Here is an 18,324-nt window from a genome sequence, read left to right on the forward strand (position 1 = left end):
TTGGTCTGTAAGTGCTGGCAAATGTCGATGCTGGGGAAGGCTTTTAATGTTATTGATAGTTTATTCAAATAGGCCGGAGTGGTCCCATGGGGCCTGAATCACTACTGTTGCTGAGGAATAAGCCACTTATACAGCAAGACGGTTGGAATGCTCAGAACTAAGTGCTGGCTGTGCCTTAGTCGAAATGCCCCTTCTCAGCATCTATGACATAACCAGAGGGCAGTAGCCCTTTCCAGCCACAAGAGTGCCATGAAAGCCAGTGCACGGAAAGGCTTCCTTTAAGAAAAAACAGAAACCAAAACCCCACAATCTTTTAAACAGGGAGTGCTGTTTCAGGAAATGTTAATAACTGTGATGGTTGCAGAGAATACCGTGGTCCTAAGGTTTGTTCTTTCGGATGTATCACATATCTTCCCTGAGAGGACAAGAATGTCAGAGCATTGACCAGCAGGAAAGCAGGGGGAGAAGAGATATGTCAGGACTAAAGGCAGGCTTGAAGCTGGGGGAGAGAGGAGCAGACAGGACAAGCAGCTGCCCACGGTGGCCGGGGAGGAAAGGATGGATGTGCATGCACACAGGCGTGTTGAATGCCCGGCAATGTCAAGGCTCAGTGCTCCTTGATGGAGAAGGTATAAGAACAAAAACATGCATGGCTAGAGAATGGTGACTCTGATTCTTTTTTTTTTTTTTTAATTGGGGTATAGTTTCTTTACAATGCTGAGTTAGTTTCTTCAGTACAATGAAGTGAATCAGCTGTGTGTATACCTATATCCCCTCCCTCCTGGACCTCCCTCTCGATCGCTCCCCCATCCCACCCCTCTAGGTCCCCACAGAGCACCGAGCTGAGCTCCCTGTGCTACACAGGCAGGTCCCCACTGCTATCTGTTTGACACGTGGCAATGCACACACGTCCATCCCAATCTCCCCGCTCATCCTCCCCTCTCCGCCCCCACCCCCCTGTCCACATGTCTGTTCCTCACCTCTGCATCTCTATTCCTTCTGGCCATATACCCTGAAAAAACCATAATTCAAAAAGACACATGCATCCCAGTGTTCGCTACAGCACAATTTACAATAGCCCAGAACATGGAGGCAACCTAAGTGTCCACTGACAGATGAACGGATAAAGAAGATGTAGTAGATATATACAACATACAATGGAATATTAGCTATAAAAAAGGAATGAAATTGGGTCATTTGTAGAGACGTGGAGTCTGTCATATACAGTGAAGTAAGTCAGAAAGAGAAAAACAAACATTGTATATGAGCGCCTGTATGTGGAATCTAGAAAGATGGTACAGATGATTCATTTTTTAAAAGTGTATTTGTATGAATATACATACACAGAAATACACATAGACTTGTGTGTGTATATAGTTTTTTTTTTTTTTCGCAGAAGGGTGGAAATTAGATGGCAGACTGAAACAGAGGAAATAATGTTTAAAAAAGAAAAGAGTATCAATTACTTAGAACTTAATGTGAAGAGCTCTGATGGGTTTTTGGAAAACCTAGATAGATAAAAGCAACTTATAAAACACCTTGCTTAGTACCCTTCACAGGGAAGGCAGGAGAGGTTTCAGAGACATACACTCAAACTGTAGGATCATAACGACAGGCTGTTTGCTCGTCTGTCTGATAACCAGATTTTGGCTACCTCATTGCTCATTAGGCTCTGAATCAGGGGGATAAAAGAAGAAACTCAAATCAGTGCATTGGTGAGCAGCTCTAGTTGAAAGATGGACAAGGAGGAGATTTTAAATTCTCGTGAAGTTCGGTTTTCCACTGTGGGGTTTAATGATCTTGGTGATCTTGGCTCCCAGGGGAAGCAGTAACTGAGAGCCAGCTGTAGAAATGGGGAGGGAGTAAGTATTCTGAATGGCAGGTTTTTATCGGCAGATGGTCCTGGTTTTAAGAAGCCAGTTGGCAGGGCTGTGTATCTCCCGACCTTCACCCGTCAGAGGACGGGAGGCAGAAAAAGCTCATTTGCAGTTCCATGTCAGAAACACCAGGGTGACACCGAGAACCTTCAGGAGATAAACAGCAGGAGCCTCAGGATGAGAAGGATACTGGGCAGAGGCAGGAGTGCAGATGGAGACCTCACACTGTGCAAGTGAGGCCCAGCTTGGGGGCTTAAAAGCTCCACCAGGCAGACAGCATGTTTTGTATAGAGTTGGACAACGTCCTCAGCCTCGGGGCTAAGTGGAGGCCTTTCTAGTGTCCTGAAATACAAGGGCCAAGGTCTGTTGACGTTTGTCTAATAAATCTACATAATGGTTTACTGTCATGGTGAGAGATTTGGGATAAACTGTGCTATGTGAAAAAAGCAGCTTATAAAACAGTATACTAAATGATTCAGTCTTGTATACATCTATAAACGAAAAAAAGAAATCTGGGAGAAAATATGCAAAAATGCAAACAGTGATAATATTTAGGAGGTGGAATTATGGATGGTTTTTATATTCTTCTATTTGCTTAACTAAATCTTTAAAATTTTCAACATTATCCAGGGAATACTCCAGGCAAGAATACTGGAGTGGGTAGCCATTCCCTTCTCCAGGGGATCATCCTGACCTAGGGATCAAACCAGAGTCTCTGGCATTGCAGGTAGATTCTTTACCATCCAAGCCACCAGGGAAGCTCACTGAACATATTACTTGCATAATAAAACATGCTAACATTAAAAATATATCTAATGTATTTTGTGCTCAGTCTCCTCTGCCCATGGAATTTTCCAGGCAAGAATACCAGAGTGAGGTGCCATTTCCTACTCCAGGGGATCTTCCTGACCCAGGAATCGAACCCCAGTCTCTTGTATCTCCTGGACTGGCAGGCAGATTCTTTACCACTAGCGCTACTTGGGAAGCCACAGGGTATTTTATACAAGTTAAAATGTATTACAAATGTATAAATGAGGTGTTCTATAAACATGACATTGGACTTGTGAGGAAAAAAAAAAGTTATTTCTTAATTGATTTCTAAATACTTCAAAGTGGATGTACCAGAATCTCTTTAAGGTCTAGAGGAATACCCTGTAGGTTTCACTAGCTACAATATATTTACAAGAATGTTGACGGTCACTAACTACTTAAGACCTTGTAATTACATGTACTCTTTCTATATAGTTACTGCTTCAAGAGTACACCAGAGGTTGCCTATAGTTTTCTTCTTACTTGAGAAGACAACAGATACAGGACTCAAAGGATAACAGATGAAGATTCCCCAGTTCTTGACACCGGAGTGTTGAGTGAAAACGTGCCTTCTGTGTTACTTTCAGTGGATTTAAGTCTACTGTTTTGCTGAGGGGGTGAGGTTCCCACAAGGATTAAGGCTGCTCTGCCTCCCTCCATTTTTAAAGTGCTTGCTCTTCCACTTCTGCTTCCCTCACATCCAGTTACTCTACAGAAGGAAGAAAATATCCATCCAGGTGGAGAAGAGAGGGTTCTAGATGGGACTTAATGGACATCAGTAAAGAAGCTCCTGTGGACCTGTAACAGTGAACAGCTAGGAATGACTGGCTGCTATGGCAATGGGCTAAATTTTTTTTTTAACTTTATTAAGATTGTTTTCAAGTTTTATCTGGCTGCACCACGTCTTAGTTGCAGCACCAGAATCTTTGAGCTGCCACATGTGAACTAGTTGCAGCACGTGGGATCTAGTTCCCTGACCACGCACTGAACCTGGGACCCTGCATTGGGAGTGTGGAGTTCTGGCCACTGGATCACCGGGGAAAAAGACAGCAATGGTAACAGGTAACCACTGTGCACTGGGCTATAACGTGCTTGATACTTTATTCATATTCTCTTGCAAACGCAAACTCACCACCAACTGGCTGAGTATAGAAATGAACGAAAAAAAAAAAAAAAAAAAGAAATGAACGGCCCCAATTACAGACAAGGAAGCTAAGTCTGAAGGGTGTTAAGCACACCCCATGGGAGCATAAAGTCGGTGCTGCATCCCGGTCAGATGCTCCAGGTTCTTCTCTCAGCCTCTTCACTGGATATCAAGGTCACCCAAAGCAAAACAGTTAACCTCTTTGTTGTTCAGTTTCCTCATCTGCAAAACAGAGACAGTAACAAGGTTGACCGCCCAGGGGCTGTATGAGGATTAAACGGCATAGGGGGACAACAGAGAGCCTTTAGCTGGGTATCAGCCACACAGCCCCCTCACTGGGCAATGATGCACTTCTCACTCCATGACAAGGGGATGGCAAGCCCACGTCAGTCTGAGTCGAAGCTCTTTCCACCCCCCAGACACACCTGATATAACATAGCCACTGCTCAAGGGACCTCCCAACCTTTGTTCTGATCCTTTCGATGGGCTGGAAGGTCACTGTCCAGCCACATGCAATACTCACAGAGACAGAGCTTCTACCTCCACTTCCCACAGAGATAAGAAAAACAATGCTGGAGTGGACATGTGATGAGAATTGAGAGCAGATTTCAAACCCTAAACTACTGTTTCAGATAAGTGCACTTTTAAGGCATATAACTAAGGCAGAGACACTGTCTAATGTGCTACTAATACCTCCAAGGGTCCAAACTGTAGCCTTTTATGAAATTTGTTTCTATTGTCTGGAAAAACAAGAGAAGAAAATTCTGATATGTAATTCTGTCTCAAGTGGTTTCTGAATAAAGCCCTTACTATTGAGTGGTGTTTCAAGGATGGTTTCTGTTGTTTTCTGGTTTTTAGGTGTTTTGTGTGTTTTTTTTTTTTAATTGGAGTGCAATTATTTTGCAATGTTGTGTGATTCAACCAAATGAATCAGCTATATGTATACATATGTTCCCTCCCTCTGGGACCTCCCTCCCACCCATCTAGGTCATCACAGAGCACTAAACTGAGCTTCCTGTGCTTTATAGAAGGCTTGTTTGTTTGTTTTCCAGTAGTGCAACAAATGAACAAGCAGTCAGTGGATACAGAATTCCAACTTCCCAATTACTTCTGATCTTTGATCTTTGTCAAAACACAAACTACGCCTTTAAGTGGTAGTGATTAATGTATATGTTTTACACTCTGGGCCTATCATGCAATGATCTCACATTTGTACATCAAGGACCAAAACATCTGCTTCCCTCCCTCAACCCCTGGAATGTGTGACCAGGCCACACATCCCATATTCATATCAACCCCTGACATATTTTACGTATGCTTCCATTAGCCATGTTCTGTCATGCTGCCTTTTAGGATGGTTTTATTACGGATCATTATTTAAATGATTATCAGGTTTCTATATTCTAATGTATTTGTCTTATAAGATGACATGAATATTCAGAAAAGTCTTCACTGCTTTCAGACTTGGGATAAAAAAATGACTCTGCTTTCTGTCTGTCCATTCCTCCTCCTCTTCCTCGCTTTTCCTTTTTTATTAATAAGACTTTATTCTTTCAGAGCAGTTTTAGGTTCACAGCAAAGTTGAGGGGAAGGTACAGAGATTTCCCGTATATTCTCTGTCCCCGCACATACACCGCCTCCTTCACTGTCAACCTCACCATCAGAGTGGGGACATTTGTTACAGCTGATAAACCCACACTGACACTTCATAATCACCCAAAGTCCATTATAGTTAATGGTTAACGGTATGGTTCAGCCTCTGTGCTGTCCATTCTGTGGGTTTAGACACACGCATAATGACATGTATCCATCATTACGGTATTTCTTTTTTTCCTCTCCAACGTTTAACACTTATCAGAAATTAATGCAGTATTTGCTTAAGGCCAAAATGTAAATTATTCTCTTTCTTACTGTTTTCTCTTCAAGCTATTGTTCTGTTGTTCTAGCAAGCTTCCTTAGATAACTGAGTCTTTTTTCAAAAGCTGTATTTTGTATTTGTATGTGTTAAGCTCCCTAAATAATCTGAGTCAAAATCTGTATTTTCTATACCATTATTTTTAGTCTTCCTATCTTACAATCCAATATTGTAGAATTTTAATAATGATCACTCACAATACATTTTTTAATTTGTTAAGGAGAGTTTATCTTCATGACTTCCATTCTTTAAAATTTCAGGTTTGATATCCTTGATTCTTTATACTAAATGATTTAGATATGAAATCACAAGGTATTTTGTGAGGATTTCTATTCATAAGCAATAAGAATCTTGGACCAAAGAAGGATGGGAATACCTGTGTCAACCAGTCAAAGGATATTTTTTAATTCAGCAAGTAATCATTAAGCCCCTGCCATTTGCAGGCACTTTTCTAGGCTCCAGGGCTGAAGAGATCAGCAGGGAGATGCCTCTTTCCACCCACTCCCAGAAGAGAGCAATTCAAATTCACAAAGGTTAAAGTTAGAACATAGTTACCAAGAATAGCTCCAGGAAGGCTGTCCCTTCTCCCCGCAGCCTTCCATAGGGGGTCTCACTTAAGAATCAACACAAAGAAAGAGGTCCAGAAAGCCAAGGACTCCCAGGGATCGCTGACATTGAGTAACACCTGAAAGCAACATTCAGCTTGATGTAATTGTCCATTACATTTCTTGGCCGATTCACATATGTCTGCATATTATCTCATTCGACTGAATATTCCATTTTCACATGGACCTAATTCATGTAGGGAATCAGGTTAAAAGGCCATAAAAGCCTGGATTATGAAATGTATGTGAGGTTGAGACGTAATTCATCACTGGAGTGGATAAACCCAAAGACCATCCTGACCAACGTCAAATCCAGGTCAGCAACTAAGCCAGGCAGAAATGCTTTCGCTGGCCAGTTTTGGCTACCATCACTACTTTAACTAAAGAGTTATGACATCAGTGTGGAAACACAAAGGCAGAGCAGCTGTGTGTTACAGTGAACACATTTCTGCAACTTCCATCAACACAGATGAGCTCCTACACAAACACAAGAATGATGTGTGCAAAGTCACAGACTAGGAGGAATTGCACGCGGAGGGCTACTGCACAGCTTTCACTACAAAGGAATTACCCTTCTTACATGAAGAGACTGACCTCCTGCTTATGTTTTCATGATTATTTCTTAACATGCATGGTCAAGATTCTAAGGAAAAAGTCATAGGATTCTGAACACGTTATAACCATTAACCAGCCACATAAAGAAAAGTCAAGAGGCTGCTCAGAGGAAGGACTCATTTACTTCACTGTGGGTCCAGACACGCCATCCTCAAACACCCCCGTTTTCATTATTAAGAGCAATGCCTTGAATCTAAACCCAGGTCCATCCCACTCACTGCCTTCTCCATCAGTGTCCTTAAAGCGGACACTTGTCAGTCAGGTATACGTGAAACATTCTACGCTTAGACTTGTCGCCACCACACATCCTATAATTGCCTTCAAATAACTCTCTCCAGTGACATTCTTTTCTGTGTATGTAAACCATCTGCTCATCTGATCGATATTGCCTGCAGCTGAGAAGAAAAGGATGCTTCACGTTATTTCGAGTAACTCACCTTTAGCGATCGACTCCTGAGCACACCACTCACCTACACTAAATTCACTTTCCAACTTCAATTTCACTCTGACAAACAACCTGGGGGCTCAGCTGGTAAAGAATCTGCCTACAATGCCGGAGACGTGGGTTCAATCCCTGGGTCGGAAAGATCCTCTGGAAAAGGGAAAGGCTACCCACTCCAGTATTCTGGCCTGGAGAATCCCATGGACAGAGGAACCTGACCCCCAGTCCATGGGGTCGCAAAGAGTCAAACATGACTGAGCAACTAATACTAACTTTTTCATGCTTCCTGACTCTTACTGATTTTCCAAATCCACAGTGAATAAGCCCCCAATATATAATTACCTTACAGATTTTCAGATCTTAAAGCTGAAGATGTATCTGCTTAAGGGTTCATTTATGTTTTTAGAGACTTGGGTTTTGTCTTTGTCCTGGGTGGTTCATCTTTCATCTGGGGGTCCTCTGGGCAGTGTACAGTCTCTCATTTTTTTGCTCTCTCTCAAGATGAACAGTGCACACCTGATACAGTATCCAGCACAGTCTGACTGTGAGCACGGCTGGACCATCTGGCACCACAACTTGGATTTAATGAATGTTGACTGGATGAGACCATGTGTCACATCCTGAGCTAGGCACCTCCGCATGCTTGGCTGCACCAGAGCTGAATCCATTAGTTGACTATTAAAAAAAATCTCCGGGTAATCAACCAAGCCTTTTATTTTCTGTATCCTGATGTTTTGACATCTCGGGGTGGGGAGGGGGTGCCTTGAGGACCCTGGAGGGAGTGCCCTTCTCAGGCTGAGCCAATTCCTAAAGATAAAAAGACTGGCCTTCCCACAAGCCTTTCATATGCAAACCAGCCGATCCTGAGGCCACACTCCTAACCACCTCCTTATTGGCTCTCTCACTTGGGCCACTCTCTGCCAGCTGTCATCATCAGCCTTTGAAGCTTGGAGTTTAACAAAATGACTGACTCTGTGAATGAAAGAATGAATGAAAACATGCAAGATGGTAGGCAGGTCAAGTTCCCCAAGCTAAGTGGGCACAGATTAACATATTTCATTGATAAGGTTCATTTTTTTCCCCCGCACTTTAATATCTCTGAAATCAGGATGGGTCTTAATAAGGACAGTACCTTAAAATGACTGACAACTTGGCAGTAGTCACAGCACAATCATCATTTCCCTGTATTTGCATCAACTTGGTCACCGCTATTCATTTTGTCATTGCTTCCACTAAGAGGCATCGTTGGCATTGCACGTATTCTGTTAAATTGCCATTTAAATGGCTTTCAAAAAGATTACACCATGATTTGGCACTTAAAGATGTTACTGTGTGTACACCAAGGCAAACAGAGTAGTGGGGTCTAAATATTCTGTTACTAAAGGAAACATTTGTCTTTGTTTAGTGTTTACACATTACCTTGCAAAGCAAAATCCAAATGCTTAACTAGACTGAAGGAAAACACAGAAGAGGAATCTGTGTTACAGTTCGTAACTAAGACATATACAAACTGATTGCCTATCACACCATAAGCAATGCTACTGAGGTACCAGGAGTAAAAAGTACCACAACTGATGGAAAAGATGAACCTTGAAAGCTGTGAGATGCTAGCATGACAATTTCATGCAGTGTCTTCCTGGAAGACCACTGTTAGAGTGGCAAGTCATAATATAATTGGCAGTACTTTTTTTTCCTCCCTGTATAAGAAAAATCATGCTATGTCCTACATTCTGATGACATTCCCAATTTGATGAAATACAGAAATAAAGATGGGTTGCCAGTTAATAAGAGGTTTTAAAACCTGAATAGAATGCAGAGTGGAAGTTTGTTGACTGTGGACACTTTTAGGTTAGTGAGGTATCTGCGTGCTCCCAACTTCAGGTTGGCTGTACCATGTCAACCATCTGGTACAGTTTTGCAGATCCCCAGTCATTTAAAGAAGTCGGCTTCACTCTTTCTCCCTGCAAATGGTTTCGGTACATTTCCCATTCCGGTGCGAGAGTGACAATGAGTACACCTCATGTTCCACTTTCCCAACTTTAATTAGTGCTGCTCCAGTTTTCCACAGTTTAGAGCTATCAGAGGGGAGGTGCAAGGGCTATCTTCTAGACTGAAACCTCACCACACTGTGGGGGATGGAGTAAAATGATTAGACAGGAGAGCCCATATGAAATCCCAAAGCACGCACACAGGACTTTGAGATGCTGAACACTAGAGTAACATGAGTAAAATGCCAACTACGAGGACAGGCTTCCAGGCAGCATATGGTCACAGCTCAAAAATGCATTTATCTCTTTTTAGCCTTAGTACTGCAAACCATTTCAGAACCAGAGGAGAGTTGAAGACTATAGCAAGGGAGAGAACAGACATACATACAACCCACCTAGGGAAGAGAAGTGATAAAAGAGTAACTGTAGATTATAATAAAAGTCACTTTTTTTTTTTAAGATATATCTTCAAACTCACTATCACAACTGTGATACCATGTTTCCAGACCCTTCACCCAGGTGAAAACTGCCTCAGTATAAAAGTGAGTAATCAAATCAGAAATAGGTGATCACCTCCGTCCATCACGAAGACAACCAACCAGTCATAGCGTTTCTATACTGCGAGTACATTATCTTTAACAGTGCTGACAACAGGCCACCACACACACGGCATTTGGTACTATTGAGAAGGCCTGCTTCCTGCCCCTAGGGTCTTTGGGTGAGTCTCCTTTCTGGTCAGTAGAGGAGAATCCAGGGGTTCCCTGGACGAATACCATCTTCCCCAGAGACCTTGTTTCAGTCTTCCGCTGTAAGTAGGCAGGGCTGTGTCAGGAATTCTCTGACAGTTGGTACAGGAGGGTGAGTGTGTCCCTGTGAACACCACAGGGGAAGCGTGGCTGCCAGCTGGTGGGGTGTACTTATCTGTGCAGACTTAAAATAGACCTGAATGGCTGAGAGGGGAGAAACTGCTCCTTAAGCAGCAGAAAGGGAAAACACTCATCTGCCTTCTGGAACCAAGGTATTAGGAAGGGGAAGGTGTTTATATGTTTGGAGATTGCCATCTGACTTACATCCTGGGTGTAGGGGAGTGGGGGTACTGTGCGGAGCCCATGATGTCAGTCCCTGATGTCATAGTGGCTGGGCACACAGTGGTGGGCTCCCAGGAGAAGACACTCCATAAAGGGCTCTGACCCAGGAGGTCAGGAGACGCAGTCTATGTTGCCATGCTGGGATTTCCTAGTATATCATCACACGGATAACTCTCTCCCTAGAGAGTCCAAGAGATAGCATAGGTTAGTGGAAACGAACACCAGGCAGGAAGTCAAAGACATCCAGGTTCAAATTCCAATCTTGGAAGACTGCAAAACTCTTTAAATCCTAAAGTAGGGGAAGTGACAGGAACACATCAGGGTGACTGTGAGAATCAAAGTTACATACAAAATATCTAGGACACCTGTATGCACTATGTATATGCTGTATATATCGTGTCACCATGGACGAAGGAGGTTTCCTGCTCTTTTGTATGTAAACGTTCTTATGGAAGTGATGGGACCTGGTGAAGGGAGAAACAGTGTGGACCAGAACAAGAGGCCAGTGTCTGTGGCTAAGGCAGTCTGCAGATACTGAAGGTATTATGAAGTTGTCTTATGGTATGAATACTCTTGGTAAGAAATAAAGTACCTGTGAGAATCCACACGTATGATCAGGCTGATGAGAATGAAACAGAATTCAACACACACTTGTCGACATCTGCTCATTTCAAGTCCCTATGATAAACACATGGCCACCTCTACTCCCAGCTACAGTGACGACAGACTGTTCCTACAACCTTGTGTAAAACACAGTACTAACTCTATTTCTCTGCATTTGAGGAAGTTTCGTCAAAGCAAATAATCCACATGGAAACCCATCTTTTTCTGAAGGCTGAAACTTTTTCCCATCGTCAAGTGAATCAGTGCGTTCTGTATTCTTTTTTTTTCCCCACCCTGCACCCTGAGAGATGGGCCACAGCTTCTACTCCCGTTCCTGTGCTCCACACCCCAGCACGCTGGAGAAGCCAACTGTAAGCCTAGTGGCATGAAAAAAATATTCAAGATGTGACACAGAAGGAATCACCGGCAGCTCCAACACACTGTTCAGGGACCTTTAATTAGAAGGTGCGGGAGACTGAACTACTACCTTCGGCAGAAGCCACAGCAGGGGTGGGGGGTGGGGGGTGGGGGGCTCTGGGTGCCTGTCCCCTGCTCCAGTTGGGGTAGGGGGGAATCCCCATCGAGGAATTTCCTCGGGGAAGAGCCTGCGTCGGGAATGCTGCTGGGGGGAGAGTGGATGTGGGGAGAGGTTAGAAAGTGGCCTGGGTTCCCGCTTGCCCATATGCAGGTCACGGGCGTTCCCGGCAAGGACGACCTGCCTCCCCTCTACTGGGGCGCGCCTCAGGGACCCCCGAGTCCGGCTCGGCGCGTCTCAGCACCAAACTTTCTCCCGGAACGAGACCTCTTTCGAGCCACGTGGGGTGGGAAGGGAAGGGGTGGCAGGAGGATGGAGGGCGGCAGGGCCGCCAGCCGCGCCCGGGAGAGAGCCCTCCTCCCTCAGCCCGCTTCCCTCCGCCGCCACCCTCTTCCTCGCGGGGAAAGCTGCCCAGACAGCGCCGCCCCGCCCGGCCCCACCCACCCCGCGCCCCAGCCGGGGCTTCACAAAGCAGCGGGGCCGGCGCTGCGCCGCCCGGGGGCGAGGGGGCGAGCTCCGCGCGGTACCTTCAGGAAGAGGTCGGGACACCGGCGCCTGAGGAGACCCGCCGCATCGCCCGGACGCAGCCGCCGCCGCCGCCGCCGCGGGAGGCTGTTCCGCTGCGCCGAGACCCTGTGCTGGCAGGGGCCCTGTGCCGCAGCCGCCGCCGCCCGTGCTCCCCGCGCCGCGCCGCGCCGCGCTTGCTGTGCCCGGGCTCCGCTGCCCGGCGACCGCCACTGTCAAGCGGAGCCCCGCCCCCTGCGCGCCCGGAGAGCCGCGGCCCTCGGGACGCGCGGCCGCCCGGATTGGCTGCCAGGCCGCTGGCTCCGCCCCCTTCCCCATGGCCGCGCCCCTCCCCGCGTCCGTGGCGCGCGCGGCTGCCGGCTCTCTCCCAGGGGCGCCGCGGAGGGTGCGGTCCCGAGCTGGGCGAGGCTTCCTGCGGGCGCCGCGCGCTAGAGACTCCGCTCCTGGGCTCTGCAGTTTCTCCTTGGTCCGCCCAGGAATAGACACCCACAAAGGGCAGAAAAAGAGAAAACGTTTTCTCTAGGGCCCTTCGCGGGGAAGGCAGCGGCTGCAGCAGTTCTGGTATGAAATCTTAATTACAGGAAGACATGTATTAGGAAGCCTATTGGAATTATAGCCAGAGGGGTTTTGCTTTTTTTTTGTTTGTTTAACCTCTTGCACAGTCCAAACTTCTTCATTTTTAGGAGGAAACTAAATCCAGTTCAACAACTTACCCAAGGTCACAAAGCAAGGAGATTGATTTTGTACTTCTTCGCTGAATCAGAACTGCTTCTGCTCTTATGTCTCAGTCGGGCACAGAGATGCGTTCTAATAGTTGATGCTGTGTACACAGTGTAACAAGAAATTAAGAATCCATAGAGACAGAAGGTAGATTAATGGTTGCTAGGGGCGCGAGGCGGGTTGGCGAGTGACTGCTAATGGGTTGGGGTTTCTTGAAGGTGACGAGACTGTTCCCTCAGTTTGTTAGTGGTGATGGATGCACAGTTCTGAATCCACTAAAAACCACTGCATTATATTAATACACATTGAGTGAACTTGTGCAAGCTTCCCCACTACCTGAAGTAGAGTGTTTCTATGAAACCTTTCATAAGCCAAAAGGGCAGAAAGCACAAAAGAATTACCTTGGGGCACATCTTGCTAATGAGCACACAAAATCAATCAAGATAAAGCACAGATGCTCACAGACTTAGTTCAAATCTATGGCAGATTGATACCGAGATGCCCAGTATAGTTGGGGGCAGGAGGTGGAGCTTGACACTGCCTCTGTATACTGCTGCTGCTACTGCTAAGTCGCTTCAGTCGTGTCCGACTCTGTGCGACCCCATAGACGGCAGCCCACCAGGCTCCCCCGTCCCTGGGATTCTCCAGACAAGAACACTGGAGTGGGTTGCCATTTCCTTCTCCAGCCTCTGTATAAGCTTGCTGCAAATCGAGTGCTGAGTGCTATTTTTGCCTTTTGCCTTTTACATAAAAGCAAAAACCCTCTTTGGATTTCTTTTGGTGATCGAAAACGGTAACTAATGTGGTTTTTTCATAACAAGTGATACCCAGTAAACTTTTGAAAAGCTGAGGTTACCTGGGAATTACATCTCAGTGCTCTTATCATAAAAAGTCTTTCTTTAAAGGGAACTTTTCATTTACAATTTGTAGATCATGGATTCAGTATTCTTAACCCCTCAATTTAATTTTTTTCTTGTCCCACTTAGCTTAGGGTCAAGTCTACCAAAGCAAGAGTTTCCATATCTTCATCACCATCATAGCTTTGACTCCTGGTCTTGATCTTAAGATAAATTAACTGATGACCGTTCGCAAATGAACATATAAAAACTTCCACAGAAGGATCCACAGGCCAATTCCATTCCAATCAACAGACCCAAAAGATACAATTTAAATGAAGTTCTAGAATAATTTTAAGATGTTCTTATTGACTCAGGAATAAATATTTGCATGTACACATATACATTTGTTCAAAAAGGCTGTGTAATTAAGTACAGTGGATCATTCATAAGTTCACTCACAGGTTCTGTTCCTCTTTCCCTTTGGAATGTGTACTTATAGCTTTCCTTTCATTTTTCAGAGCATCACAGTTACCTTTCTATATTGTATATTATTGGGAGAGATTCCTCCTGGTAATCTCCAGTCCCTCCCCATGCCTCAGGGAATTGACTGGGAGCTCTAAGGCTTTGGAAGGTCTAAGGACCTTAGAGATTTTCTAGTTATGCAGTGACCTCTTCCTGTCTACAGGTTCTGAATCCATGGATTCAACCAAGGACTGATAGAAATTATTTGAAAAAACAATTCCAGAAAGTTCCAGAAAGCCAAACTATTTACAAAGCATTTACGTTGTATTTACAACTATTTATATAGCAGTTACATTGTATTCTGGTGGCTCAGAGGTTAAAGCATCTGCGTGTAATGCGGGAGACCTGGGTTCAGTCCCTGGGTCGGGAAGATCCCCTGGAAAAGGAAATGGCAACCCACTCCAGTATTCTTGCCTGGAGAATCCCATGGACAGAGGAGCCTGGTGGGCTACAGTCCTTGGGGTCGCAAAGAGTCGGACACGACTAAGCGACTTCACTCACTCAAAGCTGTTATAAAACTATGTAGACAGTTATAGTGCTTTAGGGAAACACACAGAAACATGTAGTTGGAGTATGTCACAATCCTGTTCTTTATGGGCAGAAATTATGATTGGTGTACATGCATCCATTCATTCACTAAGCCATGTGTCTTTGCCAGGTACACTGACAAGGGTACAAAGATTAATAATACACGATCTCTGTCTTCAATGGGTGCCCACACTGTTAGGGGGCACTTGTTATAATACAATAAGTTGTCACTCCAAGGAGGTAAAACAGTGCCAGGTTTAATCCTGTTGTTGTTGTTCAGTCCCTAAGTTGTGTCCCACTCTTTTCGGCCCCATGAACTGCAACATGCAACATCCCTGTCCTTCACCATCTCTCGGAATTTGCTCAAACTCATGTCCATTGAGTTGGCAATGCCATCCAACCATCTCATCCTCTGTCATCCCCTTCTCCTCCTGCCCTCAATCTTTCCTAGCATTAGGGTCTTTTCCAATGAGTCGGCTTTTCCCGACTCAGGTGGCCAAATATTGGAGCTTCAGCATCAGTCCCTCTAATGAAAATTCAGGGTTGATTTCCTTTAGGATTGACTGGTTTGATCTCCTTGTTGTCCAAAGGACTCTCAAGCATCTTCTGCAGCATCACGGTTTGAAAGGATCAATTCTTCAATGTTCAGCCTTCGTTATGGTCCACTTCTCACAGGTTTGGGTACTAAGACCTAAGAAAGGACCTTGGCACAGTCAAAGAGAGACTGGAGTTGGGTGTCTTAGTGACAGCTGATGTGGCCCAGGGTGGGAAGTGTGGCAGAAAGTGAAGCTGGACAGTTACTCCCAGGACAAAATATCACGGTGGATCAGAACTCAGTTCAAGAGGGACAGCTTAATCAGAAAGTGAAAATTTGAATTTCTCTGGGTCTTTCTTATCCCTGGTATAGTGTGCAATTTTGGTGAATGGTCTTACTCTAAACCCAGTTCCATCATCTTGTTAGAGCATCATAGTACCATTAGCTGGCCTTTGCTTCTACCCTTTTAGCACACAAAGGGCTTTCCTGCAGTTTCTCCTGAAGGTGGAGCGGTGAGGGGATGCACTCAAGACCTCGTGGATTCTGAATAGTGGAGCTGGGACAGAACTCCATCACTGAACTCTTGAGCTAAGAAAGCTTTTTAAGCTGCAGAGAATGAAACTGTTTTTACACTTGGAGTTGATCTACTTTTTGATCAGGAAGTAGGACTATTACAGGCCCTAAGAGGGACAAAGAGAAAGAAAGAAAAAAAAAAAAAAAAAAAAACAGCTACTGATCCCCTTAGCTCCTTAGTTGGGCCTATTCTGGATAATCCTGGATTCCAGGCTTTATTTAAAAAGTGGCTCAACAGTTTGAAAACTGGAGGCTACCTACATGTTTTGTCATGATACAACTGTCAGCATACCAACAGCATTTTCTTTTCCTCCACCTTTTCTTTTCCCCTCATGGGATTGTGGACACCTTTTGCAAGCAGGTACTGTTATTTGTGAATTTCCTGATTTCCCCTCCCCCCACTCGCATCTCCATTTATCCTTACCCTGTCCCCTTCCCCACCCCCATCCCTACCATTGGAGCCCAACAGGCCCTCAATGAATGTTTAAGTGCTCCATGTCATTCTACCATCAAAAAGGGTATCATTTTTCTTTTCTCACTAATTGTTTATAGCACTGACATACTTTATGAAATTTGAAAATTAATTGGGCCATATAGTATGTATGCTCTGGAGTTCTGGGGTATAGTTGTAAGAATATTAGCGAATCACATTCCACACTTTAATAAGCTGTGAGTTGAACTCTAAATCTAAATGCCTGAAATTTAAAAGTTAGTCTCAGTCTAGGAAGGCACAATATTAATATTTTAACAGTAAATAAGCTAAGTATTTGAAGCAGAATAATTTTCATATTTGTTGTAGAATTTTTTTTTCCTTCTGAAGAGAGAATTTCCTAGTGGTTTTAAAGAATCTTTGAAATCTTTTCTAAATCTCCTTTGCTTTTCTTTTTCTTTTTTCAGATCATCCTTTTAGTCTCGTTTTTATCGTTCACAAGACTGTGATATCTAATTAACACTGAAGCATTACAAGTCTCTTTTTCATAAATCTCCATGCAAAAATCTAGGGAGTCCACAAGAATGAGGGAGAGCTGGTTTCCCTGGAGTCTAAAGCTGGGGGGAACCAATGAGAAGGCTGGAAACATTCCCCCTGCAGGAACAGATGTTGCCCTCCCCAAGGAGTTAGGATGTGCTGCAAGAAATGAGATAATGAAAATAAGCAAACTGCTTTGTGAATGTTATCAAATATCATCAGCCCCAGACAGATAGCTCCCTAAATAAGTATCCTTTACTGATAAAAATAAAAAGCTGATGAACATGACAGTTTCCCTAATAGTTTTAGGAAAAAAAGTGCTTCGCACAAAAGGATTGACTTAATCAGAGGGCTTCCCAGGTGGCTCAGTAGTAAAGAACTCACCTGCAAATACAGGCGATGTGGGTTCGATCCCTGGGTAGGGAAGATACCCTGGAGAAGGGAATGGCAACCCACTCCAGTATTCTTGCCTGAGAAATCCTGTGGACAGAGGAGCCTGGCGGGTTACAGTTCATAGCGCCTCAAGGAGTCAGACACGACATAGCAGCTAACACTAACACAACTGACTTAACTGGACCACATGGAACAAACAGAGTGTGGGAGTAGTCCTCAAGAGGAGGGAAGAGGTGCCATTGGAGGGGTTCAGGGGGTTGTCAGCCATCATCTGCCCCCAAGCTGTGGCTCAGCAGCCTTCTAAGCAGCCTTCCTTCGTTCCAGGTCACTTGGCAGAGAGCCACTGGGACAGTGACTGCCTCTGCCCTTGGGATATTGATGCGACCTGCTTCTATGGGAGAAAAGCCAATCAAAGAGGGAGGGAACATGTATATGACTGATTCATGTTGCTGTACAACAGAAACCAACACAACACTGTAAACCAATTTTCCTCCGATTAAAAAATAAATACAAAATACAACAACAACAACAAAAGACAGAGGAAGCCAGCATGTTCCCCTGCTGAGTGGTCCGCTCAATGCTGGTGTGTCCAATCAGCTAGCCAGGGGTCCCCCTTTCTGTTCTAGGAAAATTAATATATCTTATGACAATATTTCAGGAAAGGATACATGCAGACGGTGACTACAAACGTTGGTAACCCCATGAAAAAGAACAATTTTGTAGGTATTGTGAAAATTGTGAATTAAAAAAAATCAAAATTAATGCTACCGTTTATTGCATACTTTTAAAAGTTCACAGTGGGGACCCATTCCTTGGGCTTCCCAGGTGGCACAATGGTAAAAGAATCCACCTGCCAATGCAGGAGACTTAGATTCGATCCCTGGGTTGGCAAGATCCCCTGCAGAACGGAATGGCAACCCATTCCGATATTCTTGCCTGGGAAATCCCATGGACAGAGGAGCCTGGCGGGCTACAGTCCATGGGGGTCACAGAGTCAGACACGACTGAATGACTAAGCACATCCTTTCCCTAGCTGAGAAAAGAGCACAGGATCCTGTCTGGATGATCAGGGGAAGGTCATCATGATAGGGACGGATTCT

General features: G+C 44.7%; 1 protein-coding gene across 2 annotated transcripts; it reads right to left on the bottom strand.

The window, feature by feature from the left end:
• Window positions 1–3,769: 3,769 nt before the first annotated feature.
• LOC147361577 (uncharacterized) lies at window positions 3,770–12,702 on the bottom strand. Of its 2 annotated transcripts, none has more exons than XM_086329514.1 (2): window positions 12,150–12,702; window positions 3,770–4,053 (listed from the first exon to the last, which is right to left on the bottom strand). In XM_086329514.1, the coding sequence occupies exons 1-2, from the start codon at window positions 12,463–12,465 to the stop codon at window positions 4,025–4,027; spliced, it is 345 nt and encodes a 114-aa protein (XP_086185640.1). In that variant the 5' UTR covers window positions 12,466–12,702; the 3' UTR covers window positions 3,770–4,024. The 2 variants fall into 2 exon arrangements, 1 of the variants encoding a protein (XP_086185640.1); XR_015138115.1 differs by lacking the exon at window positions 12,150–12,702 and adding an exon at window positions 6,302–6,433 and having other exon boundaries at window positions 3,859–4,053.
• Between the last annotated feature and the right edge of the window lie 5,622 nt (window positions 12,703–18,324).

This window comes from Bos grunniens, chromosome 12 (genome assembly GCF_055505025.1).
Source record: "Bos grunniens cultivar Pamir isolate PY7600 chromosome 12, Bosgru_T2T1.0, whole genome shotgun sequence".
Taxonomy (NCBI): Eukaryota; Metazoa; Chordata; class Mammalia; order Artiodactyla; family Bovidae; genus Bos; species Bos grunniens.